Raw genomic sequence first — 22088 nt, 5'->3', positions numbered from 1 at the left:
CTGTGCTTTTCAGAGTGACAAGCTTGTACGCTCAACAAAAGGCACTACAAACCCGACTGTTCTACCGCAACAGTTTTGATGACAGGAAAAATGGTTCTCCTTATCTGCAAGTCATCATAGAATGTATACAGTAATGTACCACCGTTTATGAGATTGGTTTTCGGCTCTAGTCACTAGGCTTCTAGTCAATAGGTTCTTACCTGTGCCTGCCCTTCATACGGCAGGCACAGCACAGTTCCTGCAGTAGCAGGTTCACTTTTGTTTCTGCACTTTGTCCCAGCCCACGCATTCGCTTATGACGTGCCGACAGCAGTACAGTCATCGAATGCTGAGTTCATGCCTCATGAAGCTTCAGAATGTGCAGAAAACTGCTGACCCTTTCCTCCACTCTATTCATAATCGGAATTTGATGTAAACTGATTTTTACTGTGAAATTTGGTTGTTAGGACTACCTGATCTTTCGAATATTTTCGCAGTCCCTGAAGAGTATGAAAAATTGGTTGGCAATGGCATGTGTTGCCAGGTGCTGCCATTGTACTAAGCTACAACAGGCCTTACATTTTTTTTTTTTTTTCAAGCCTTGTCACCCAGTCATCTACATGCATCTGTGCCTGTGAAAAGTACCTCCTTCTGTTTATTTGCTTGCTACCATACAAGCATCTACTTTCATAAAAAAATTGAGGAACATTTGCACTATGTTGCCTTTAAAAGCCATTGCTGCAAACTTTCACAATAGTAGCAGAGAGCAAGAGAGATAGGCACACCGGCGCAGGTCCGGGGATGCCATACAGCGTAGAGGGGGCTGCTGCGGCTGCTGCTGTTGGCGCAGCTCCTGCATGCTGGTGTGGTGGCTCGGTGGTCCACCACCGGACCCCTGGCCATGCACCAAGGGCAGACCACGCAGGAATGGGCTCGGGCAAGAGTCCCGACCCAACATGGCGCTGCCGCCCAGTGGACGGGGAGTGGAAGGTGGCGCTGGCTGCTCCCGCTGCTTTGGAGAAGGCGGTGGCGGGGGCTCTGGTCGTGGCACAGGCAATGAGCTGCTCCGCTTGCGCGGGCGCACCTCACGCGACTGCTCCTCTGCTATGCCTTGCAGCCTTCAAGGAGAAAAAAAAAATAAGGACAGCATAGAAGGAGAGAATACAATCCACTGCCAAACTTCATGGTGACAGAGCACCATGGTAAAACAGCCTGGCTATATAAAGGCAAAAAATTAGTACTGGAAACCTTCAATATACCATCTGTAGCAGGCCACACAAAGTCTATCCCATGTGGAATCAAGCAACATTTTGAGCAGATTTTCACACCTGTACTTTTCATGGCCAGGACAGACTTCGTGAAAGCAACACCACATACCAAAACTGCATGCATGGATAGTACACTGTTTTGCTATCATTGGGAAAAAGTGAACTGCTGTTATATGTCACAATAAGATCTGCTCCTAAAATATGGCAAACTCAGGATATAAAGAAATCTCACATCTTGATATCATTAAGATACAACAACTTTGGTGAGAAGCCTAGTCAGGAGGTCATTACACTCAAAATACCAAAGTGAACTTTAGGGTATAAGGTTTACTGTGCGAAAGAATGCAATGGGCATGTGATTGCACACCTGTTTAAAAGAAATTGCAGAGCCCAGTGAACACCTTCTTCCAGCCACTGAGAGATGAAGAGGCATCTCAAAACAGACACATCAAGGTAGGTGGCCATGCAAATGTCTGTCAAAGCTTCCTTCTTGACCCCTTCCCCTATCTTTGGAGTCGGTCTTGCGGCCAGCTCCCCCTAAAATGTGAAAAAAATTGTTTCCTTGTCCACATTCGCATAGTCAGCGAGCAACAAGAGACTAATAGTGAATCACATTGGCTGAGAAAAAAATAAGTTTTGAGACCCAAAAGGTATTCTCAACAGAATCCATGCATTAGTCTAAAAAATAAAATGCTACATAACCTATTACATGCGTTACTCACACGCTTATCACAGGTCATACAGAAGATGTTTCACAGAGACATATGTTTTTTTTAACACATACCTTGCATGAAATTGACTGAAACTAGACAAGTGCCACACATTCAGATATCTGATGTTCCTTAGAATGAATCTGCCTTAAAACAGGTATCCAGCTTGTACAAGGTACTCAAAATTGAAGCCAGTATATGTACACAATAAAAGTCTATTCCTTTTATATCTGCTATTGCAAAGGCAACTGCAGCTGCAATATTGAAAAAAAAAACAGCCAAGAACTATTTCGCATTTGACACAGATGTACCATGTGTTCCAAGTGACATAACTTTTGTTTACAGCACCTCGTGCCACATATGTGTTTCTGTAAAACACCTTTCCACTTTTGTACTTTAAGAAAACTCAGTTCAATGCTTACTGAGTAAAATAAATATGTCTAAAAGACCAGCACATCACATTCCTTACTTGAGACTTCGAAGGGCTTGGCCGGCATCCTTCCACAATGGTTACCTTTGGTTCACTCTCTTTGGCAACAGGCACATTAGCTTCCGAGTCAGTAGCTTCTTTCTGTGGTACAAGAATTCAGCAATATATACCCAACACAGCTGTACTCATGACAGTACAGAGTGCATCTGACTTGTGTAGAGCACTGAAATGGCACTCTGTGCAGGTCATCAGGCCACTGCTGCCGAGTTTTTAAGATAATGCTTGCTTGCAAGTGCTGTCACATGAACCTAAAAGCCATGTTTAAGCCCAGCAGTGGCAGTCTGGTTCTTTTTGTTGTTGTTTGCAGCCCACAAGGGTGATGCACACTGTTGTTACTTAACGTGAGCGTAGGTCATGATGATGGAACCAATATGCTCATTGCAAATAAAAATGAAAGAAAATAAAATCAGCACTGGCATGTTGAAAATTCATAGTGTACCCACTCTTACACGCACACGTGCAAACACACACATGCGCGCGCGCGTGCGCAAACACACAAACACACACACTGGATTTCAAATAGCTGAACTTTGCCAACATACAAGAGAATTTTATACAAATCTTTCATACAGTCACTGCCATGATAGACCTTCCCACAAGAAGAATGGAAAGCTTGTTAGTAGTCTCAAACTCAACATTAGCACACATGATCAAGATAGTGTATATCAGAGTGAACACCGCTGTGGCCATATATGATCTGAGCGTGGTATTCACATAGATTCCTCAAGAACTTCAGTCCATGACCCCTTTTTGTTTTTCTCGAACTAAATGCCTAGAAATGTCATTACTTCATGCAAGTCACTAGGAAGCACCTAAATACGAGCACAGATAATAGCTGCATGACAGACTGCCAAAAATCAGGCAACTTTATGCAGGCAGGTGCAATGCCATGGGTAAGCCCCTTGGTTTCCCGCGATTCTTTGTTAGCAGCCACATTCTCTTTCTTTTTATGATACTGTAATTGTAGGCATCAGTAGAAATGATAGACTGATGGGAATCTGATGAACTTAATCATCTAGCTTAATCATCTAGAATTCTCTTGAAAAGTAGAATATGGTAATGAACAAAGCTCTGCTGATGCCTTGACAAGCTTGCTCTCACATCCACTCAAAAAAGCTAGCACATCAATCGCTGTGGCTCTGGCAGAAACGTGCTCGCAAACTTGGACGGGAAGAGTCGGTCATGATCCTAGTACCTGTTGAAAGCAGTATTAATGCGCGAATATAACGTGAGTCTTTTGTTAAATCATCTGCTTCTAAAAGCAATTGGGTTACATTTTGAACCAAGCTGCAAATATAGCGTGACTTCTCTTTTCGCTGTTCTTTGAGATACCCACAACGAGCTCACTGCCAGGCTCGTGAGCTGCAATGTACAGCCAACCTCTCAACAGCTCTGAGCCACTGAGGCGAAGCGCAGCACACATACTGGTGAGGAGTTGCTATAAATGCGCAATGGCAGCAGCACGAGCCATTGAGAAAGAAGAGTAGGGAGTGAAAGAGCTATGAGTAGAGAAGGGAAAAAGGGGTAAAAAAGCACACAACTGTACAGAACGAAGCACGAAACAGTGAGGAAAGAACCAGAGGCAGGGTAACTGCTGCTGCACAAAAGGCCACATGCATTTAGTCTTGTGGTATATACTGCAGATTCCTTGCTCTCAATTCACGGAATTTAAAATCTTCCAATGCAGAAAATTAGTGGCCTTAGCCAACGGTGCGTTATGGTCACACAAGATAGCGGATATATATGAAAGATGCTTCACACTTAATAATTTCCGTTTCCATGCTGAGAATAGAGCTAATTAGTCCTACCTGATTCAGCAACACAAATAAGAAGTTGACCGATATGAGTTTACTGAAGCTGAAGTCTTTTCAAGGGATCCACTAGTGTTCCATAAGTGCTTTGCATTTAATCCAATTTAATAATGGCACAGAACACACAAGTTTTCAACACGTTAGGCATTTTCGTTTTGTTGAAACTTCACTCACAATAGCAGATGCCGATGATGCCCTACTGGTCTGTGTGATGTCAGGAGAACCATGGTCGCTTCCCTCATTCTCGTCAGCCCTGGACTTCATGGGATCTGGCGAAGGAAAAAAACGTATCTCAAAACATTCTGTACTGTATATATACCCAAAAGATCAGAACACATCAAAAATAAGCATGTGATGGCATTGTTACATTCTCTGCTTGAAGATCAGCTATATGCATTTAGCTTATAAATACAGTTGTATCATGTGTGCATCTTACCATGACGTCAACTGCGGACAGTTTGCAGGCCAACCATAAGCTATAAATTATAAACCCGGATATTTCCCCACTGCATGACCTCACTTCTATCATTCTCTCTATACCTTGCCTTTCCTTACCTAGAATTTTTTGACAATGCGTGCATTGTGGTTTTGTACAGGCACAAAAAATTGACAGACGATTACGATAGTCAGTAATGCAAAATTTGAGTGCAGCTCTTCACGTATTTTCACGCCACAGCTGGCAGGCAGCCCCTCCGGGATCTTCCCGTGGCAGCCACCTTCCGGTTGTTCATTCCTCATATTTTGCCGCGGCAGGTGGCATTTACCTGCTACTACCTGTCACCTGTCTTCTCAGCCCACCAGACTCGGCGGTGCATGCGAAACTGTCGTCGATGCTAATTGTGCCGTGCACTGCTTTTGCTGTGGTGGTCCCGAAAGGGTGCAGTGTACCCCCCATCTTCAGAAGCTCGGCATGCTTGGGTGAGCGCTACGGCACCAGGAAGCTCACTTTCCGTTCGCGACATTCCTTCGGAAGTGCTCTCAACGTTGGGCAGCAGAAGGCGAATCGCCTGGCTACGGCGTTTCCGTGGAAATGGCAGTGTGCGCTACTCAGGCTCATTAAGGCGGCGACAAAGTGTTTCGGCAGCTGTATGCCGCGAAAGTTTTCTTCAATCATGCTCCGCCAAAGGCCACTTTCCTGCTACGCAATGGTGTATTGCGACAAAGCCAACTTGCTGTGTAGCAAGTCTCGAGGGCGAGCGCTGGGTACATGCATCAAGTCGCTGCCTAGGCTAGGCTAGGCTAGGCTAGGCTAGGTTAGGTTAAGGTTAAGGTTAAGGCTAGGCTAGGCTAGGCTAGGCTAGGTTAGGTTAGGTTAGGCTAGGCTAGGCTAGGCTAGGCTAGGCTAGGCTAGGCTAGGCAAGGCAAGTCAAGGCAAGGCAAGGTAAGGTAAGGTAAGGTAAGGTAAGGTAAGGTAAGGTAAGGTAAGGTTAGGCTAGGCTAGGCTAGGCTAGGCTAGGCTAGGTTAAGGTTAAGGTTAAGGTTAAGGTTAAGGTTAAGGTTAGGTTAAGGTTAGGTTAGGTTAGGCTAGGCTAGGCTAGGCTAGGCTAGGCAAGGCAAGGCAAGGCAAGGCAAGGTAAGGTAAGGTAAGGTAAGGTAAGGTAAGGTAAGGCTAGGCTAGGCTAGGTTAGGTTAGGTTAGGTTAGGTTAGGCTAGGCTAGGCTAGGCTAGGCTAGGCTAGGCTAGGCTAGGATAGGTTAGGTTAGGTTAGGTTAGGTTAGGTTAGGTTAGGTTAGGCTAGGCTAGGCTAGGTTAGGCTAGGCTAGGCTAGGCTAGGCTAGGCTAGGCTAGGCTAGGTTAGGTTAGGTTAGGTTAGGTTAGGCTAGGTTAGGCTAGGTTAGGCTAGGCTAGGTTAGGTTAGGTTAGGTTAGGTTAGGCTAGGCTAGGCTAGGCTAGGTTAGGTAAGGTTAGGTAAGGTAAGGTTAGGCTAGGCTAGGCTAGGTTAGGTTAGGTTAGGTTAGGTTAGGCTAGGCTAGGCTACGCTAGGCTATGCTAGGCTAGGATAGGTTAGGTTAGGTTTAGGCTAGGCTAGGCTAGGCTAGGCTAGGCTAGGTTAAGTTAGGTTACGTTAGGCTAGGCTAGGCTAGTCGTGCATTGAGAGAGATCACTTTCAAGGTGCTGCTAAGAAGGGGCAAAGGCATAGAGACCTTGTTTGCGAAGTTTTGCTGGAGCTCCTCCCATGAAGACGTCACCGTACTGGTGTCGACGAAGGTCATAGTCAGCCCTACGTGCAGCGCGCATCGCGTGACCGTGTGGCTGCACAGGAGCAGTGAAGCAGGGCACAGCGGGATGCCGGTGTTCCCACAGCGGCTCCCAAATGCGGACCCCATTTTCCAGACGAAAACTGCCCACAAAGTCTGACTGCTTCAGGAATGGAATCAGTGGGGCGAACAGGTATACAAAGACCTGGAAACACATACAAGTAAGAGAAAAAATCAGGAACACATTACATGATCACACACCAGTTGCTGATCATGACTGTTAGGTAATTTTATGTAATAGGTTAAGCATCACACAAAGCTTGCAGCACTGTAAGCATTACCATGAAAAAGGGCACATTTGAAGCATATCACATGCACTTATGCAAATGGGAAAAAACTGTAGTCACTGAGGTGCTAGCAGTAGTAAAACACATGAAAGGTTACAGCAAGCATGAACAAGTCAATGACATCAAGCAAACAAACCCTCCGTTTAAAAGTGAAAATTATCAATGCCGCTTGGCAACACATTTCACTACAGCTTTTTAAGCACAAACAAAGCCCATAAAAATGCTGATGGGACATCCAGTGCACAAACTTAAGGCATGTGGTTTCAAAGCTGTGGAACAGGAGTAGTGAAGGATTTTGTCAATTTTGCATGCTGTGCTAAGATAAATATGCAATAAATAGCTCTAGGTTCAGTATTTTCTGTTTATAACATACGTTTCTGCCTTGAAGCATAAGGAGCGGACAACATAAAAGAGGACAGGTTTTCTGCATGAATGTAATCAAGAAGCAATGATGGAGCCCCTCCATCCATGCCATGCAAGATACAGCAAAGTCCAAAGCATAGCCCGTTGCTGCCAGGTGCCAGACTCCCAAGATTTAGAATTTAGCATTTGGCCAGTACCAGTTAGGAGGTCAGTGCCATGTCTATGCATATTTAGGAGCCATTAGCCTCTAAAAAAATTAACAGGCATAGAGGTGTCAAGAAACTTGCCTACTGCCAAATACAATGCAAGAAGCTTGACTGCACTCCACTGCGCACAAAAAACTTTTGCAGTGACAGTGCCACACTGATCTCATAAAATTCCAGGAGAGAACCACCATGATTAAGAATTAGCAGCCCTTATGCTCCACACGGCAGTTTGAAAAGTCAAGCAATCTTTATTGCACTTCACAAAAAATGAACAAGATACCACATATACAGCCTTTAAATAAACAAAACTCAGAACGATATGTAACATAGTACACAAGAAACATGGCTGTTGTCATCATTTGCTGTCGTTCAGCACATGTCAGCAGTGCTATCACCATGGTATTATCTGTGTTGCCATTTACTAGCTCACTAAGTGGGGGACGCAGATTTCAACACCAGCTTTTTTTATTTTTTTGGAAATTTTGATGAAACTTTTTCTGTATGTTAATAATAGTTTCAAACTTATGAGCGAAAAATTCCATTCTATCGCGAGAACTTTTTTTTATACAAATTTTTCCTTTTTACACCTTGTGAAACTTGTACGGACCAGACAAAATGTGGCAGAATTCTGGTTCAATATTCGTTGCATTTCTAAGAGCATGCTGTGTGAGATGACATTTTTTTCCCAATTTGTTCTCTTCATTTGCAGTGCCAATAACAGCATGACCATTCCATTCAGAAAATTGTGTACAACCTGATAAAAATACAGGAAATATTTTGAACAATCTGGCCCAATTAAAGATCAGCTGAAGTACAGCCAAGTCATCCTCCACATTGATCATCTTCCTTTCTTCTGGGCATGAAAACACATGCTAAAAATGTCCTAGACTATCACCATCGTCATCAAGACCACCAGTTTAACTACACCCACTGCAGGACAAAGGCCTCTCCCATATCTCTCCAATTCACCCGGTTCTGTGCCAGCTACGGCTGCCTTAACCCTGCTAACTTCCTAACCTGATCCGCCGACCTGACATTTCTGCCAGCCCCTGCTATGCTTGCTTTCTCTTGAAATCCAGTCTGTGACCCCTAACGACCATCAGTTATCTTTGCTTCTCTTTACATTCCCTGCCCATCCCTATTTCTTCTTGCTTTCGACTAGGATGTTATTAACCTGTGTTTGTTCCCCGACCCATTCTGCTCTCCTCCCGCTTTTACCATTACACCTATCATTTTCCTTTGTATAGCTTGCTGCATTGTCCTCAATTTAAGGTCAACCTTTTTTACCACCGTCCATGTTTCTGCCCCACAGTGAGCACCGGTAAGATACAGCTGTTAGATATTTTTCTCTTGAGGGATACAAGTAAACAGCCATTCATGATCTAAGGGCACTTGCCAAATGCACTGCACCCCATTCTTATTCTCCTCTTATGGTCCAGATCTGCAGCCATCACCTGCCCTAAGTAAATGTATTCAGTTTCCACTTCTAACAATTCTCTGCCTATCATAAACTGCTGTTCCTTTGTGAGACTGTTTAGTTTTCCACATATTCACCTTTAGAACCACCGCTCTACTCTGCCTGTCGGTCATTGATCATGATTTGCAATTCGTCCCCCGAGTTACTTAGCAAGGCAATGTCATCAACGATCGAATCACAGATAACTAATGTATTCTCCATTAGCTCTTACGCAAATTTTTTCCCAATTGAGATCTCTGAATACCTCACGCAAACAGAAGATGAACAGTACTGGAGATAGTCTTTCTGACCAACACCCTTTCCCTACTGGGATTTTATTACTTTCTCTCCGCATGACTAAAATGGCTGTGCAGCCACTACTCCAGTACGTTTACGTATACCTCTTCTACACTCTGGCTCCGTGATGCTTGCATGAATGTTGAAGTTTTGACTCAGTCAAATGAATGCTTTCCCCTAATCGATGAAGGCCATGTATGAGTGTTGGTTATATTGTGGTTATATTCTCTGTAACCTCATTGATAATCTGAATGTGGTCTATTGTCGAGTGGCCTTTATGAAAGCCAGCCCAGTCCTTTAGTTGATTGAAGTATAAGGTCGCCCTGATTCTGTTAGCAATTCACTGAGTAAATACCTCATAGGAAACAGACAGCAAGCTGACTGAGTAAATACCTCATAGGAAACAGAAAGCAAGCTGACATATATGTAATTCTTAAGGTCCTTGACATCCCCTTTCTTAGGGATTAAGATAATGTTAGTGTTCTTCCAGAACTGCAGTGCATCCAGTGTCATGAGGCATTTCGTATGCAGGGTGGCCAGGTTTTCTAGCACCATCTCTCTATCGGATCTGCAGTCACCTGATCCTCACCAGTTGCTTCCCCCTTTGCATTGCTTCTAAAGTTTTATTTACTTCCTCTTTCATTAATGTCCTATTCCTCTGCACTGCTGCCACCAATATTATCATACTGATTGCTTCAGCTACTGTATCGTTCTATGTAGATCTTTTCGGCTACTGTAACTATCTTATCCATACTGGTAACAACAATGCCCTCTGTCTCTTAGTATGCATCTGATATTTGCCTATACCTATCTTCTTGACCACATTTAGGCGACCTCCTTTGCTTACAGCATGTTCCGAATCTCTACATATTATACTCCCTTGCGTCGGTTACCTTACGCTCACTGATAATTAACTTCAATAGCTCTGCCAGTTCTATTTTTGGCATTAAAGGCTTCATGCTTTGGCATTTCTTAATCAGATCTTTAGTCTCTTGAGAGATCTTACTGGTATCCTGTCTAGCTATCCTACCCCCTATTTCCACTGTGCACTCCATAACAATATCTGCAAGATTATCATTCACTGGTTGAACATTACAGTTGTTGTCCCTAGATAAAGCGGAATATCTGTTCTGCAGCGAGATCCCGAGTTCCACTACTTTCCCTCTTACCACTAACTCACTGACAGGCTTCTTCCTTACTAGTTTCTTCCGCTCCTGCTTCAAGTCTAGGCTAATGCAAGACATTACCATCCTCTGGTCACTATATATCACCTTGCCGAGCAGTTCCACATCCTGCACAACGCCAGGATGTCGAGGTGCTCAGATAACTTGCCTTAAAATATTTATCATTACAATCACTACCCCGAAAATAGCCTGCTTTCCGTCCCATCATAATTTGCCTCTTTTCAGACACATGCAAAAAGTAGATATACTATAGTATTACGGCTGCCAAAACATAAAGCCATCCATGCACCCACTTCAGTCACATTAGCCAATGCTGCTGAAGATCACCGCCCTGACAACAATGATTGTTTGGTTGCATTTAATGTTTGCTTCACATAAGACGCTGCACTGGAGCCAGTGCAATAAACAAATAAGCAAACGTCACCTGAATAACAGTGATTGGGAAGATGTACTGGCTCTTATCAGGTGCCTGCCCAGTCTGGCTGTGCTCAGCATCGGTACATTCCTCGGCCGCATCCAGTAGGATCCAGTGAAGAGTATACAGTAGCTTGGTCTCAGCTGCCCCGAGTTTCTCCAAGCAGCTCTCCTTTCTAGCGTACAGCAGGGCAGCACAGCAGTGCATCACGTGCGGCAGGGCTGCCCGTACCAGGCGCCACCTGACGGCAGCACGAGACAGCAAAGCAACACATTTCAGACGCTCAAAACAGACTACCCACAGAAACATTTCACCTTTATCAAAACTGCACTAGGGTGGAAGGCTGAGCAAGTTGGACAGCACTTATCTTTAAAGAAACACGAAACACAACTAAATTAGAAAAGGAACACCATAAGTGTTTGTGTAGTGTTGCCGTCCACTTCTAGTGTAGTTGTGTTTCACACCTCTTCAAAAGATAAGCCCCATAACTGGCCAACTTACCTGATGCAACACGGTGAGCACACCATTCAAAATTTCAATTTATAGTTAATCATTGCTATTTCCAATTGAAAACTCTAATGAAGCTGTATGCAGATAGACTTAAAAACTGGAAGACACTCATGTGTACATAATGAAATGGTCATGAGATACATCACACACAGAATGTGACACAGCATGTAAAGTGCCCCCATCCTCTGTGGATCCACATCACACAACACTGTATTACTAAAAAATTAATCCGGGTTGACAACTCATCACGGCAGAAATAAATTTTGCAACATTTTGGCAGGTGACGCAAATAGCTGGCTCATTTAAACCACAACACAAGTGCACATCATCTGCAATGCAACTCACAAGACAAATTTATATAAAAGAAAAGGTATCCAATTTATACAAAAAACAAAGGCAGGACACGAACCTTTTGATGCTTTTGATAGCAACAGTCAAACTGGGTGATAGGCCAAACTGAATGTTTTGGACCAAAACTTTCTCAAAGGACTGTAAACAAGAAAAAGACCGTGATCAGCATGCACACTCGATTCAGTATGATGCTTAGTGTGCCATACTATGGCCTTTTAAATCAGCATAAAATTGTCTTTTCAATGCACTTATCATGAGGAATGCACTTTATTATATTAACACACATTAATTCCAAAACATCAGTGCATGAACAAGATAAAATACTAGATACACTGTTTTGTATGCGTACATGTATGTTTTGCTTTCTCTTTCCTTTCACATGTTTCTCTGTACAGCAAGAGTAATAGCTGACAGGTGGTGTGACTTTACCGATTACAATTTTAAAAACTGCCAGAAATATTTTGCAGAAAATAGCATAGCGGGTAGAAAGAGCTTTTGTACATGTACACAAAAATAGTGTATTTTAATTGTTTCATTACTTAGCTGGTGTCACTTGCCTTAAAGTAACATCATTGCCTTAGCTAGCAAAGTACAACAAATATGAAAGCCAGTACGAGCTTAATTGCTAAGAATGATGCGCATGCATGCCAAACATGTTCTTGTGAAGCAGCAGACAAAATATGAGGCTACTAACCTTGCATGCTTCTCGTTGCTCCTGCGGAATAAATACAAAATTAATCAGCTTATATGCTTTTTTTTTTTCAGTTTACATCAAAGGTGGAAAAACTATTTTGCAACATTAAAGCCAAGCACACCTTCCACACATATACAGCCAGCAGTATACAAGCACTACTTGACCGCAAGTGCTTCTGATCATGGTCACACAAGCAACATTACTACCACAAAATTAAGTGACACTGGAAGATCTGAACAAAGCAAGGAATACTGACATACAAAAGGCAGCTTATACAAGGTAGTTCAGCATTTTAATTGATATTTTTTGACATCGAATTTCGTCACTACGCCATTCATCCACTTTTCCGCTTTCAATGTCGCAAACAAAGGTTCCAAAGATGCAAGACTGTTGTGATGGAAACGAAATCTCACAGACTTCACTCATTCATTCATTTGTTCATTCATTCGTTCATTCATTCATTCATGGTCTTCTACTCATCTCAAATGCACCTTGATCACAATGAAATGCCAGCGACCTCAAGAAGAATACTGTAAATGGCCCTATCTTTCCTCCATGTTTTTTTTTTTTGCAAGTAGAACATTTAGCAGCCTTGTTCCATACTGAAATTGTAGAATAATCCTAAGACACTAATTTTCTGGGCTCGCCAAACAAGAAGACTGATTACCACCAAAATACACTATATGGAATTGAGCCTTTTAGATGATCAACCAATAAATCTGAATTTTTCATTATTTTGTCGACGCTCTTGACAAAAACTTAACTGTCACTAGAAAATTCTTTAACTATCCTGCTGAAAATATATACCTCTTTGATATCCCGATTTCTTTTGTGCGAGTGCAGATCATCCACAAAGATTATAAAAATTAAATTGTTTACGTGTATTAAAGGCTACGTACATGTGAATGATTGTCTTTACGCCAAATCAAAGTAAATCGTTCTTTTCTTCGAAGAGTTTCTGAACCAGACTGAATATTTTGTTACCATAAAAATTGAACAGATTATTGGTCTGGGATAGTTGTCTCATTGGCATCAAAAGATTAACCCAATGCAAAGGAACATGGTATCCTGTGTTGTGTGTTCTTTTTCATGTCCTTGTTCCTTCATGCTGATTTAATCTGTTGATAGCATAAACATAGACAGTGAAAATCCAGACAGAAAACTGTACAGGTATCGGGATTGATTAACAAGATTCTCCAAGTGGAGAAAGCAGTAGTCACCTATAACAATTGGATATAAAGCCAGAAATGTGATTAATCCTCTTTTGTTTGCTATTCACTAGAATGGAGTGCATGTCAGAAAACTATGTTTAAGAAACCAGTGAAATCACTTTCATGCCTTTGCAAAGGTGTGGCATTAAGTGCAATTGACAGAAAAGAATAAGAGTGAGTGGGTGCCCTAAGGGGCAAAAAATAAAGGTAAGTGCATGAATAAAGGTAATTTAGAAATACTGGTTTGTCTTTCCCTCTTCATGGTTTTCAATGATGATGCACTTTTTGGTGCAACCAAAATATGCCTTGTAAGGAGCACGGACCTCGTCAAGCCACCTTTGGCTTTTTGTCCATGCCCCTAAACAGCTCAGGATGTTTGAATAAACTGATTTGATTTGATTTGATATATGTAGAATTCAAAACCGCTGAATGTGGTATCTACTAGCATAATGAACACACTTTTTTTGCCAAAAAATCTGCATTTGGCCAGTCTGTACCTTCATAAGAGCATAAAATATTAACAAGAACCTATTTTGACTCAGGTATACATTTATCAGCAGGTATACATTTATCATGCCAATGCATCCATTATGCAAGTAAATATGATACTCCTGTAATAATAAAGCCAAATAAAATATTCTGCATTCTTCAGTTTGATATTTATAAGTGCAGGTATCGCTTTGTGGTGTTTTTAGAGCTTTGTGGTGTTGTCTTTCTGTGTCCCTGTGTTTTTTGCGCTACCAATTCTACCCTTGATCACCTCAACCCTCATAGATAACAATGAGTTCACTTTTTGGCAGCAATTTAGTATGCAGCCCTGCATAAGTTGTGATTTTGACATAAGTTTCATTGGTTAATTAGTAGCACTGGTTCAGCATGTGCAAATCCTTTCGCAATGAACATGTAAAAATATGAAAAACACCAGCAACACATGCATAACTGTGACAGAGGGAAAGTAACACATTTATTTTCTTCCCACAGCTACTTAGAGGTATATAATAACAATCATACCATTGCTGACGCATCATGGGCTTTGCCAATTTTTGGACGTATGAATGGGCTGCAAATACGAAAGAAACAAATACAATTAATCACCTATACTGCGATATGGTTTCAAATAATGTCTAAAAACCACTGCGGAGAGATAGCTTAGCTTTCTTATGACATCTGAAATTATCACTAAATATTTAAAAAGCTCGCAAACATGCTGAATTAACTAACTGGCGTGCTAATGATCGCGTAAAGTTAAGCGGTGTGTGGCATAATTACGCGATGACTATTGCGCCGATTAAAAACGCAGTATACCTAAACAACGCATACATGTGTCAGCTAGCTAAGACAAAACAAACATTCCAATTACGTTTTTGTTCGAAGATCGATTCCCGTAGCGTTAATTTAACAAACACTAAAAGTGGACACTTTGATCCTGAAGGGCCTGAGAACCTCAGTCACTAGTAGCAACCACAGAGCTCGTAAACCGGGTACGTTATTTTAATTGGCGAGGAAACATCACCTCGCCAATACGCAACAGCACGCTTTGCCATCGTTGCGGACGGTACACAGCCTACAGCCTGCATTCTCTAGTGCTTCTTGGGAGCAACACGAAATGGAAAAACCTACCTTGTCTGTCGCCAGAGAAACGTTTGTATCGGCAGAGGCACTGACAGCTCGTCGGGTTCATGCTGATCCTCTTCTAGTTTCCGTTTCGGCATACCGATCGAATGGTTCAACGAAAACTAAGGATACCCTTAAATGTCTTTGCGGGATACGTTAACGCGCTACCAAGCAGTAACTAGGGCGTGAAAGAAAAAACAATGGGAATGTTGGGGGAAAAAAACATTCGTGTTGGAGCTCGCCGGCGCCTCTTCACGTATCGTCGTCCATCTTTGGCTTGATGATCCTCCGCCGCCTCCGCATCCGGAGGGCACGTGATCCGCGCGTCCGAGCGCCACCGCGAAGGGCCCGGGTGGCCAATTGTTACTCCAGCTTTTTAAACGCTTTTTCTCTCTCTCCCTCCCTTGAACTGCGCGCGGGCAACTAAATATCTATTACGGTCGAAGCGGGCACTAAAGAAAGATATCTGAAAGGCATACATAACACCTTTCGCGGAAGCGTAGAAGGTGCAATATCTTACAGGTAATCTCGGTATTGCGCAAACACCCAGGCAAGTACCTCCGCGCAACGGGCCATTTGCCCGTTGACGCAAAGGCGTCAGTGTGACGGAACCAAAGAAAATAATGCAAATAATAGTGGGGGCATTTATTGCTTTTGACAATATATACACACACGTATACACAACTTTTTATTACAGAGAACACATGAACATGTAATGGTTGATTACATTCATTCATGGTTTCTACATATGAAAAAATATATACATGCGCAATGCCTTATAGGCACAGACTTATCAGTAAAAATAAAACAGCGCATTTGATCCACTGCACAGAAAATCTGAAGGTACCTTCGATATTATACCCATTCACAAAGTATTTCGTTCACACCGAGAACAAGCACTTCTGTATGCAGACATCATCCTAGATTACATACGTTTCATGTTTCATGGTGGTGATATGACAGTAAAGGCGATAATTTAACAGTGCATGCGTGTCCCCATTCTCCTCTGTCTCAAATAAGCACTGTTTTTAACAGCAAGTAGTAGCTATGTTTGAGTGGTATCCGGAAAGTGCAAAACCTCACACCAATACCCAGTTAGTACATCGAAATCAATGCAAAGTGATATGCAAAAGGCGCCCTTTACCCAAATAGGTAAATGTACCTGCCCCCACCACAGAACCAGCCAGCCCTGTACAAGGTCCATACTCTACAACAGTTAAACAGACCTTGTCTGAGACGTACCCAGCACTCAACCACAGAACACTAAAACAAGCATTCGAGGCTTTTCTCTGCTTATACTGGCACTAAAGAGCCTGTCCGAACAATAATGACTCGAAATAAGTGCTCAACTTGTATGGTTACAATGGCAAAAGAAGCCAGCAATGCCACAGAAAACGAGACTGAATTCATCCGTACACGAGATATGTCATCAAAATGCAAAGGTGGCATTCAACAAGGGTAAAGAGAAACAGCATGCCATTAATCCACCAAACAGTCATTACCGCCAAAATAGCTGCTGTGAAGAAACTTGCACACAGGCACACACACACACACACAAATAACTAGGCCCTGCTACAACCAATCACACAGTTAAAGCCAGCTTCAACATGGTCACTGTACCAAAAATGGTCCTTAAATATAGAATGCTGACTCACAATACTCTTCCGCATGATGTAAACTTTGACATACCACAGGAATTATAATAGCAGCCTCCACAGTTGCAAATAAACCTCATGTAAATAAAAGAGAATCACCAAGGTGTACACAAAGTTAGGTACAATAGACGTGTTGAAAATACACACGTGAAGGACGGACAAACAATAAAGTCCTGTCTTCGCGCAAACAATACAAGCAGCAAATTTTGATTGCTTCCACTCCTTTCAATGTCTTAATTAACATCTCACAGAAGCTCCCCTAAAAGATTAGCTGCACTCAATAAAAAAAGTATTAGCTGCACTCAATAGCAAAAAATCACCGTAGTAAGTCAACAAAAGTTGCAAATACTGCATTTTCATTTGGGAAAGAAAGAAAAAATGCACATTCTACATATGACACCAGAGAAGAGATCTTAGGTTGATGGTTTCAATTTCCCACCAAGTTTTAACATTTCAGTGTGACGCATGCAGGAGCACAGAGTAAGCCATAACATCAGCCACACATGCACACATCTGTGACATAAGGAACATCACTGATGCAGCAACTGTATCAATCTCAAGGTGACAATGGTTAAATTAGATACCAGCACATGTACAAGCGCCAAATTTCTCAGCAAGAGCTGCAATCATTCAACACAGTTTGCTAAAGGTTCTTGAAACAGCAGCCTCAGCCACCACGCTCCGCATAACGGTGCTTACCAATGCTTGTCAAAGCTTGCTCAAGACACTGTGCCCACGCAAAAACACTGCATCCCACAGGCATCAAATTTAGGCACATGTGGCACTGGATACGGCTGTTGTAAAAATGAACTTGCGAAGCAGCATAGTTGCCTTATTATCCAAAAAAGTTTTTTACCATGACCCGTCAGTGCTAGCTTTCTCTAATGCAGCAACAACAGGAACCTAAAATATGCAATTGATGATGGTTATTTACATTACCTATAATCATCATTCATAGGACTCGAAATTTTCCACTAACAGTCAAGAAGCAACATGCCAGATGTCTTAGACAGGGGTGCCCAAGCAGCCATAAAGACATATTGACAGGCAATGATTACAACACCGATTTGAACAGTTTAGGGACTCTTTCCTGAACTAGTTTGAAAACTTGATATCCTTGGTGTGGTAGAATTGTTTTCAAACTGAAGATAATTTGCAACTTCTGTTGAGTTCAAATATAAAAACAGATCGTTACTATAGGTTGTCAAAAAAGTCCTCTTCTTCAGCCCAATTTTCATCATCCTCTGCATCTACACTATTGCTCTCCCTTTCCACAGCTGGATCAGTGTTACTTAATTTGTGAAACCTGGCAAAAAGTATCTCCTTAGCATGGTTGTACAACTCTACGTCTAAACTGTTGGCAGCTGTAACTTGCTCCACCTCACCAGGTGAAGGAACTGCGCGACTATGTCCCATTGATCGGCCCCTCAAAAATTTACGAGGCCTAGCCCTCCTCCGGAACTTCAACTTGAAAGTGGCCTCAAACAGGGACTCTGAAAGACGGGGAAACTCTGCGAGGCCAAAAAAAGCCATGTGTTCAAGGTTTTTCTTTGCACTGGCCAAAAGTACTATATCACGATCTTCCTTGGTAAGTAGTAAACCAGCAGAATCATTCTGAGGACAGCCATCAATAAGGTCATGATCTGCAAGCATATGTGTCTGGCGATTGATAGCTGGGTTCGCTGAACAAGATACAAACTCAGAAAAAGTTATATTTTCAGGCCTCCTGCCCTCGAAGCAAACATTGGGAGCAGGCATGGACACTGGCTGGTCCAAGCAAAAATGAGGATGAGGTCGGGAGCCATGCCAGCCTCGATTCTGGTGAAACCGTCGCCATTCACTGCGAAACCGTGCGACTGGATCTCTCAGCACAGTGATGTAGAAATACCTGCAGATTCAAAGAAGGCAAACACAAAACTCGGTGCTTTAGTACTGCTGCAGAACAATCCATGAATACCTATGAATATATTACAACACGTGGATGAGCATATATGCAACCATTTTCATGGGCAGTGTGAATAAGCCAGCTGTGTAGAGGTACTTTCCTTTTTTGCCTACCATTTTTTACCATTCCCCATAGCACATATTAGCGAAGGAAGAGCTGTAACTATGTCTGTTGTACCAAATGAAGTGATGCGACTTAATTGCGGATAACTCTTGATTTGCAAACATCTGAATAAATGCGTCGTCGACTGTGTTAGACATACTTAGGCCATGCAAAATCAAATTCTTTTAAACAACCCTCACCCACTGTAGTTCTAAACGGGCAGCCAAGTAGACAATCGACGCAAGTCAGCCTCAGTAAGCGTATGCAAAGACCGCAACTGAGAGGTAGTACGCACTACATTGTATGGATAACACACACAAATGCGCAGGGCACCGCTTGATTTTCGACGCATGCTTATGTCGCGAGTTTTTCTGTGGTTTCCACGTTGTGAAAACAGGTCGGTTCCTTGACTGTGCGGTAACATTACGACGAACCAGCACTTACCTGCGTTTTGTCGGGCTTCCTTCATCTTCGTCAAGCACACGGTCGACACAGGTGTTAAGTTCTGTCCAATCCGGGTGTACGCCGCATTTCCACCCTAGTGTGTACCTGCTGAACAGCCACGAACTACGTTTGCGAGGTCTGTAGCAGTGACAAATTTTTCGACGTCGTCGGCACGTGCAAGGTCTTTGCAATACCAAGTCTTCGATCAGTCGCCGCTCCAAAAAATTAGCACCGGCATTCTGTATTTGTACAAGAACAATCACGTCCGCGCCGCCTATGTTGAAGTCTTCGCCCCGGACGGATGGTGCTTCATAACTGCTTTTATGCAGTCCGATTCCCGTGTCGTTCGACGGGCTATCGTTCGAATGCTGCGATCTGTGAACAAACTGCAGTCCTTTCAGTTTCTGCCAATAATTGGACGGCTTTAGTCGCACCCAGTGATAGGCAAGTCTCGACGAGGAGCTGCCGGAACTCACCAAAATGAACACGAATGCGGTCACAAACGCTGCACAAATGAGGGCCGACCGACAAACTGTCGGCGTGATAAAGTGCATGCCACACGGTTCTATTTAGAATTTTGATCTACGGCCACACTGCTCGTCGCTGGAAAAACACGCTCATCATCGATTCGGAAGCAAAAGTACGTAAGCTGCCATGTTTGTTGACAGAAGAACGGTGCAGTGAGAGTGAGCGGCGAGAGGGTAACACCGGAGAGCCGCAAACCCCGGAGACCGGATTGACCGCGCATGCGTGTTGCAGCTCGGGCAGTCGATTCTTGTGTTTGCACGGAACCGCTCGCAGTGGAAAAATCCCGAGCATGCCTCTTGAGTGCATTGTTGTCGCGCAGCTCAGGTGGCTCAGGTGCGCGACAACCGAGAATGCATTCTCATTCCAAAGGCTTTTCTAGGCGGTAGCGAAAAACAAACAGTGGGCGGTGGTCGCGTAGAGTAGGATGACAGACGCAACGATTACTTCGAGCAATTAATTACCTTTGGCTTTCGTCGCAAAGTGACAGGTAATGATATGGATGCGTTGAACTAACCAAGTCGACCTAAGCAATGCCACAAACGAATACTGTCCCGTTAAAGCGTCTCGCGTGGCCATTTCGACCTTTCTTACTGAGTTCTTAATGTGGACATGTTCACTGAAATTGCATATCCGTGCACAGCTGTTCATGAATTTTTCTCAAGAACGACGAACAACGGTGTATACAGTATTGTGCGTTTTTATCGCTGACACATTCAAAAATTTCCCCGCCTCAACCGCTGGCTCATTTGCGGTGAAACTGCACACAGAGCTTGCGTATTATGGTAACTTTTGTATCGTAGCAAGTTTGACAATGGAACTTACTTAGTTCAGGCGCACATGATGCGAAAACGTAAGCGTCTACGAGAGATCGGCGAGCCAAAACCCGCAGACGACGCTTTTTCGCTGAAAATCGGCAGTGGCGCCATCTGTTTTCGGCAACGGAAAGCCTAATCAACCTTGTCGTGACGCTTTCCGCTGCCAAAACAGATGGCGCCACTGCCAGTTCTCAGCGAAAAAGCGTCGTCTGCTGGTTTTGGCTCGCCAATCTCTCGTAGACGCTTACGTTTTCGCACCATGTGCGCCTGAACTAAGTAAGTACCATTGTCAAACTTGCTACGATACAAAAGTTACCATAATACGCAAGCTCTGTGTGCAGTTTCACCGCAAACGAGCCAGCGGTTGAGGCGGGGAAATTTTTGAAACTGTCAGCGATAAAAACGCACAATACTGTATATGTTTTCTACGTTCCGCTAAACGCTTCTTTGTGTCTACGTAGTTCTGAGCATATATCGGGAAGAATATTAAAAATTCTCGCTCTTCCGGCACTAAACCACAACATTTACATGCATAAAAAGATCCTATAGCTCTAATATCCCAGTGGGCACTAAGACTCCCTTGGATGTCCCGTGGACGTCCAAGGAAGTTTTAGTGACCGTTGGAATGGTTCTCTACGGAATATTCGACACATTTTTTGGCAAATGAACTTGTATCATCCAACATATCCCACACACCGATGACATCACCTCATTAGATGCTTGGTCCCATGATACCAAGGATGTGCAATATTAACTTGTGATGTTCAGCTAACTTAACTGACGATGTTTCCATCTATCGGTACAAAATTTGGCTTCCTATTCGTCCTGTGACACAGTGCCTGCATGCAGCAATGTATTCACTTCGAAAGACAATGCTCCAGCATAGCAACGGCATTATGGATCCACAGCTTCGGGTACACATGGTTTGGACCCACTCAATGCCTTAACTTTTCTCTGCCCTCCCTTTTCGCTTCATTTATCCCTTTCTCCATTGTGCAGTTTAGCTGTCAATCGGAGCAAGTTAGTACTATGTTATTCTTTTCTTCATAAACTCCTATTCTATACAGATCCACAAAGGAAACGTCATATGGACAGAGATGCATGCAGCTAGCACATGCTTGTGCAGCACTTGGGGAAAACCATAGCTTCTGTGGCTGGATAGCTCAATCCCAGTGGCAATACTGACATCCAAGGGATGCCCTGCAAAATCTTGAAAAGGCACGTGCGTGTCCCCAGGAAGTGCCGAGGACGTCCCTCGCATATCTTTTTGGCTGCACTTTCTGTATCCAAGGGAGGTCCGCAGGAAGTCCCCGAGGATTTTCATAGGCCTTAGCACGGGCATATTGGTTATTGGCCATATAGCGGTAAATTCCCTGGTGATTTTTATGAACTCAAGAGAGAGAACCTTTATTTAATTCGCAGGAGCCAAGTGGTCGGGGCCCCTAGTCCAGGGCTCAGCTGGCGGCAGCTGACTTGCGGACTAGCTAGACTATCC

At 43.2% G+C, this 22088-nt stretch overlaps 2 protein-coding genes across 3 annotated transcripts in view; both read right to left on the bottom strand.

The window, feature by feature from the left end:
• The window catches only part of unc80 (unc80, NALCN channel complex subunit), a 125698-nt gene extending 110312 nt beyond the window's left edge, over positions 1-15386 (bottom strand). For both annotated transcript variants that reach the window (XM_077658820.1, XM_077658821.1), the window contains exons 1-10: positions 15111-15386; positions 14502-14550; positions 12280-12300; positions 11644-11723; positions 10734-10965; positions 6403-6661; positions 4433-4527; positions 2427-2528; positions 1615-1784; positions 765-1097 (exon numbers count right to left, since the gene is read on the bottom strand). In XM_077658820.1, the coding sequence (XP_077514946.1) occupies positions 765-1097; positions 1615-1784; positions 2427-2528; positions 4433-4527; positions 6403-6661; positions 10734-10965; positions 11644-11723; positions 12280-12300; positions 14502-14550; positions 15111-15202 (1433 nt within the window). In that variant the 5' untranslated portion in view covers positions 15203-15386. The remainder of the gene's footprint in view (positions 1-764; positions 1098-1614; positions 1785-2426; positions 2529-4432; positions 4528-6402; positions 6662-10733; positions 10966-11643; positions 11724-12279; positions 12301-14501; positions 14551-15110) is intronic.
• A 342-nt stretch (positions 15387-15728) lies between these two features.
• LOC144125448 (heparan-sulfate 6-O-sulfotransferase 2-like) lies at positions 15729-20098 on the bottom strand. Its single transcript, XM_077658822.1, has 2 exons — positions 19251-20098; positions 15729-18647 (listed from the first exon to the last, which is right to left on the bottom strand). The coding sequence occupies exons 1-2, from the start codon at positions 19802-19804 to the stop codon at positions 17954-17956; spliced, it is 1248 nt and encodes a 415-aa protein (XP_077514948.1). The 5' UTR covers positions 19805-20098; the 3' UTR covers positions 15729-17953.
• Between the last annotated feature and the right edge of the window lie 1990 nt (positions 20099-22088).

Source organism: Amblyomma americanum, chromosome 3, assembly GCF_052857255.1.
Source record: "Amblyomma americanum isolate KBUSLIRL-KWMA chromosome 3, ASM5285725v1, whole genome shotgun sequence".
NCBI classification, from domain to species: Eukaryota; Metazoa; Arthropoda; class Arachnida; order Ixodida; family Ixodidae; genus Amblyomma; species Amblyomma americanum.
This window is presented reverse-complemented; position numbering and strand designations above follow the sequence as displayed.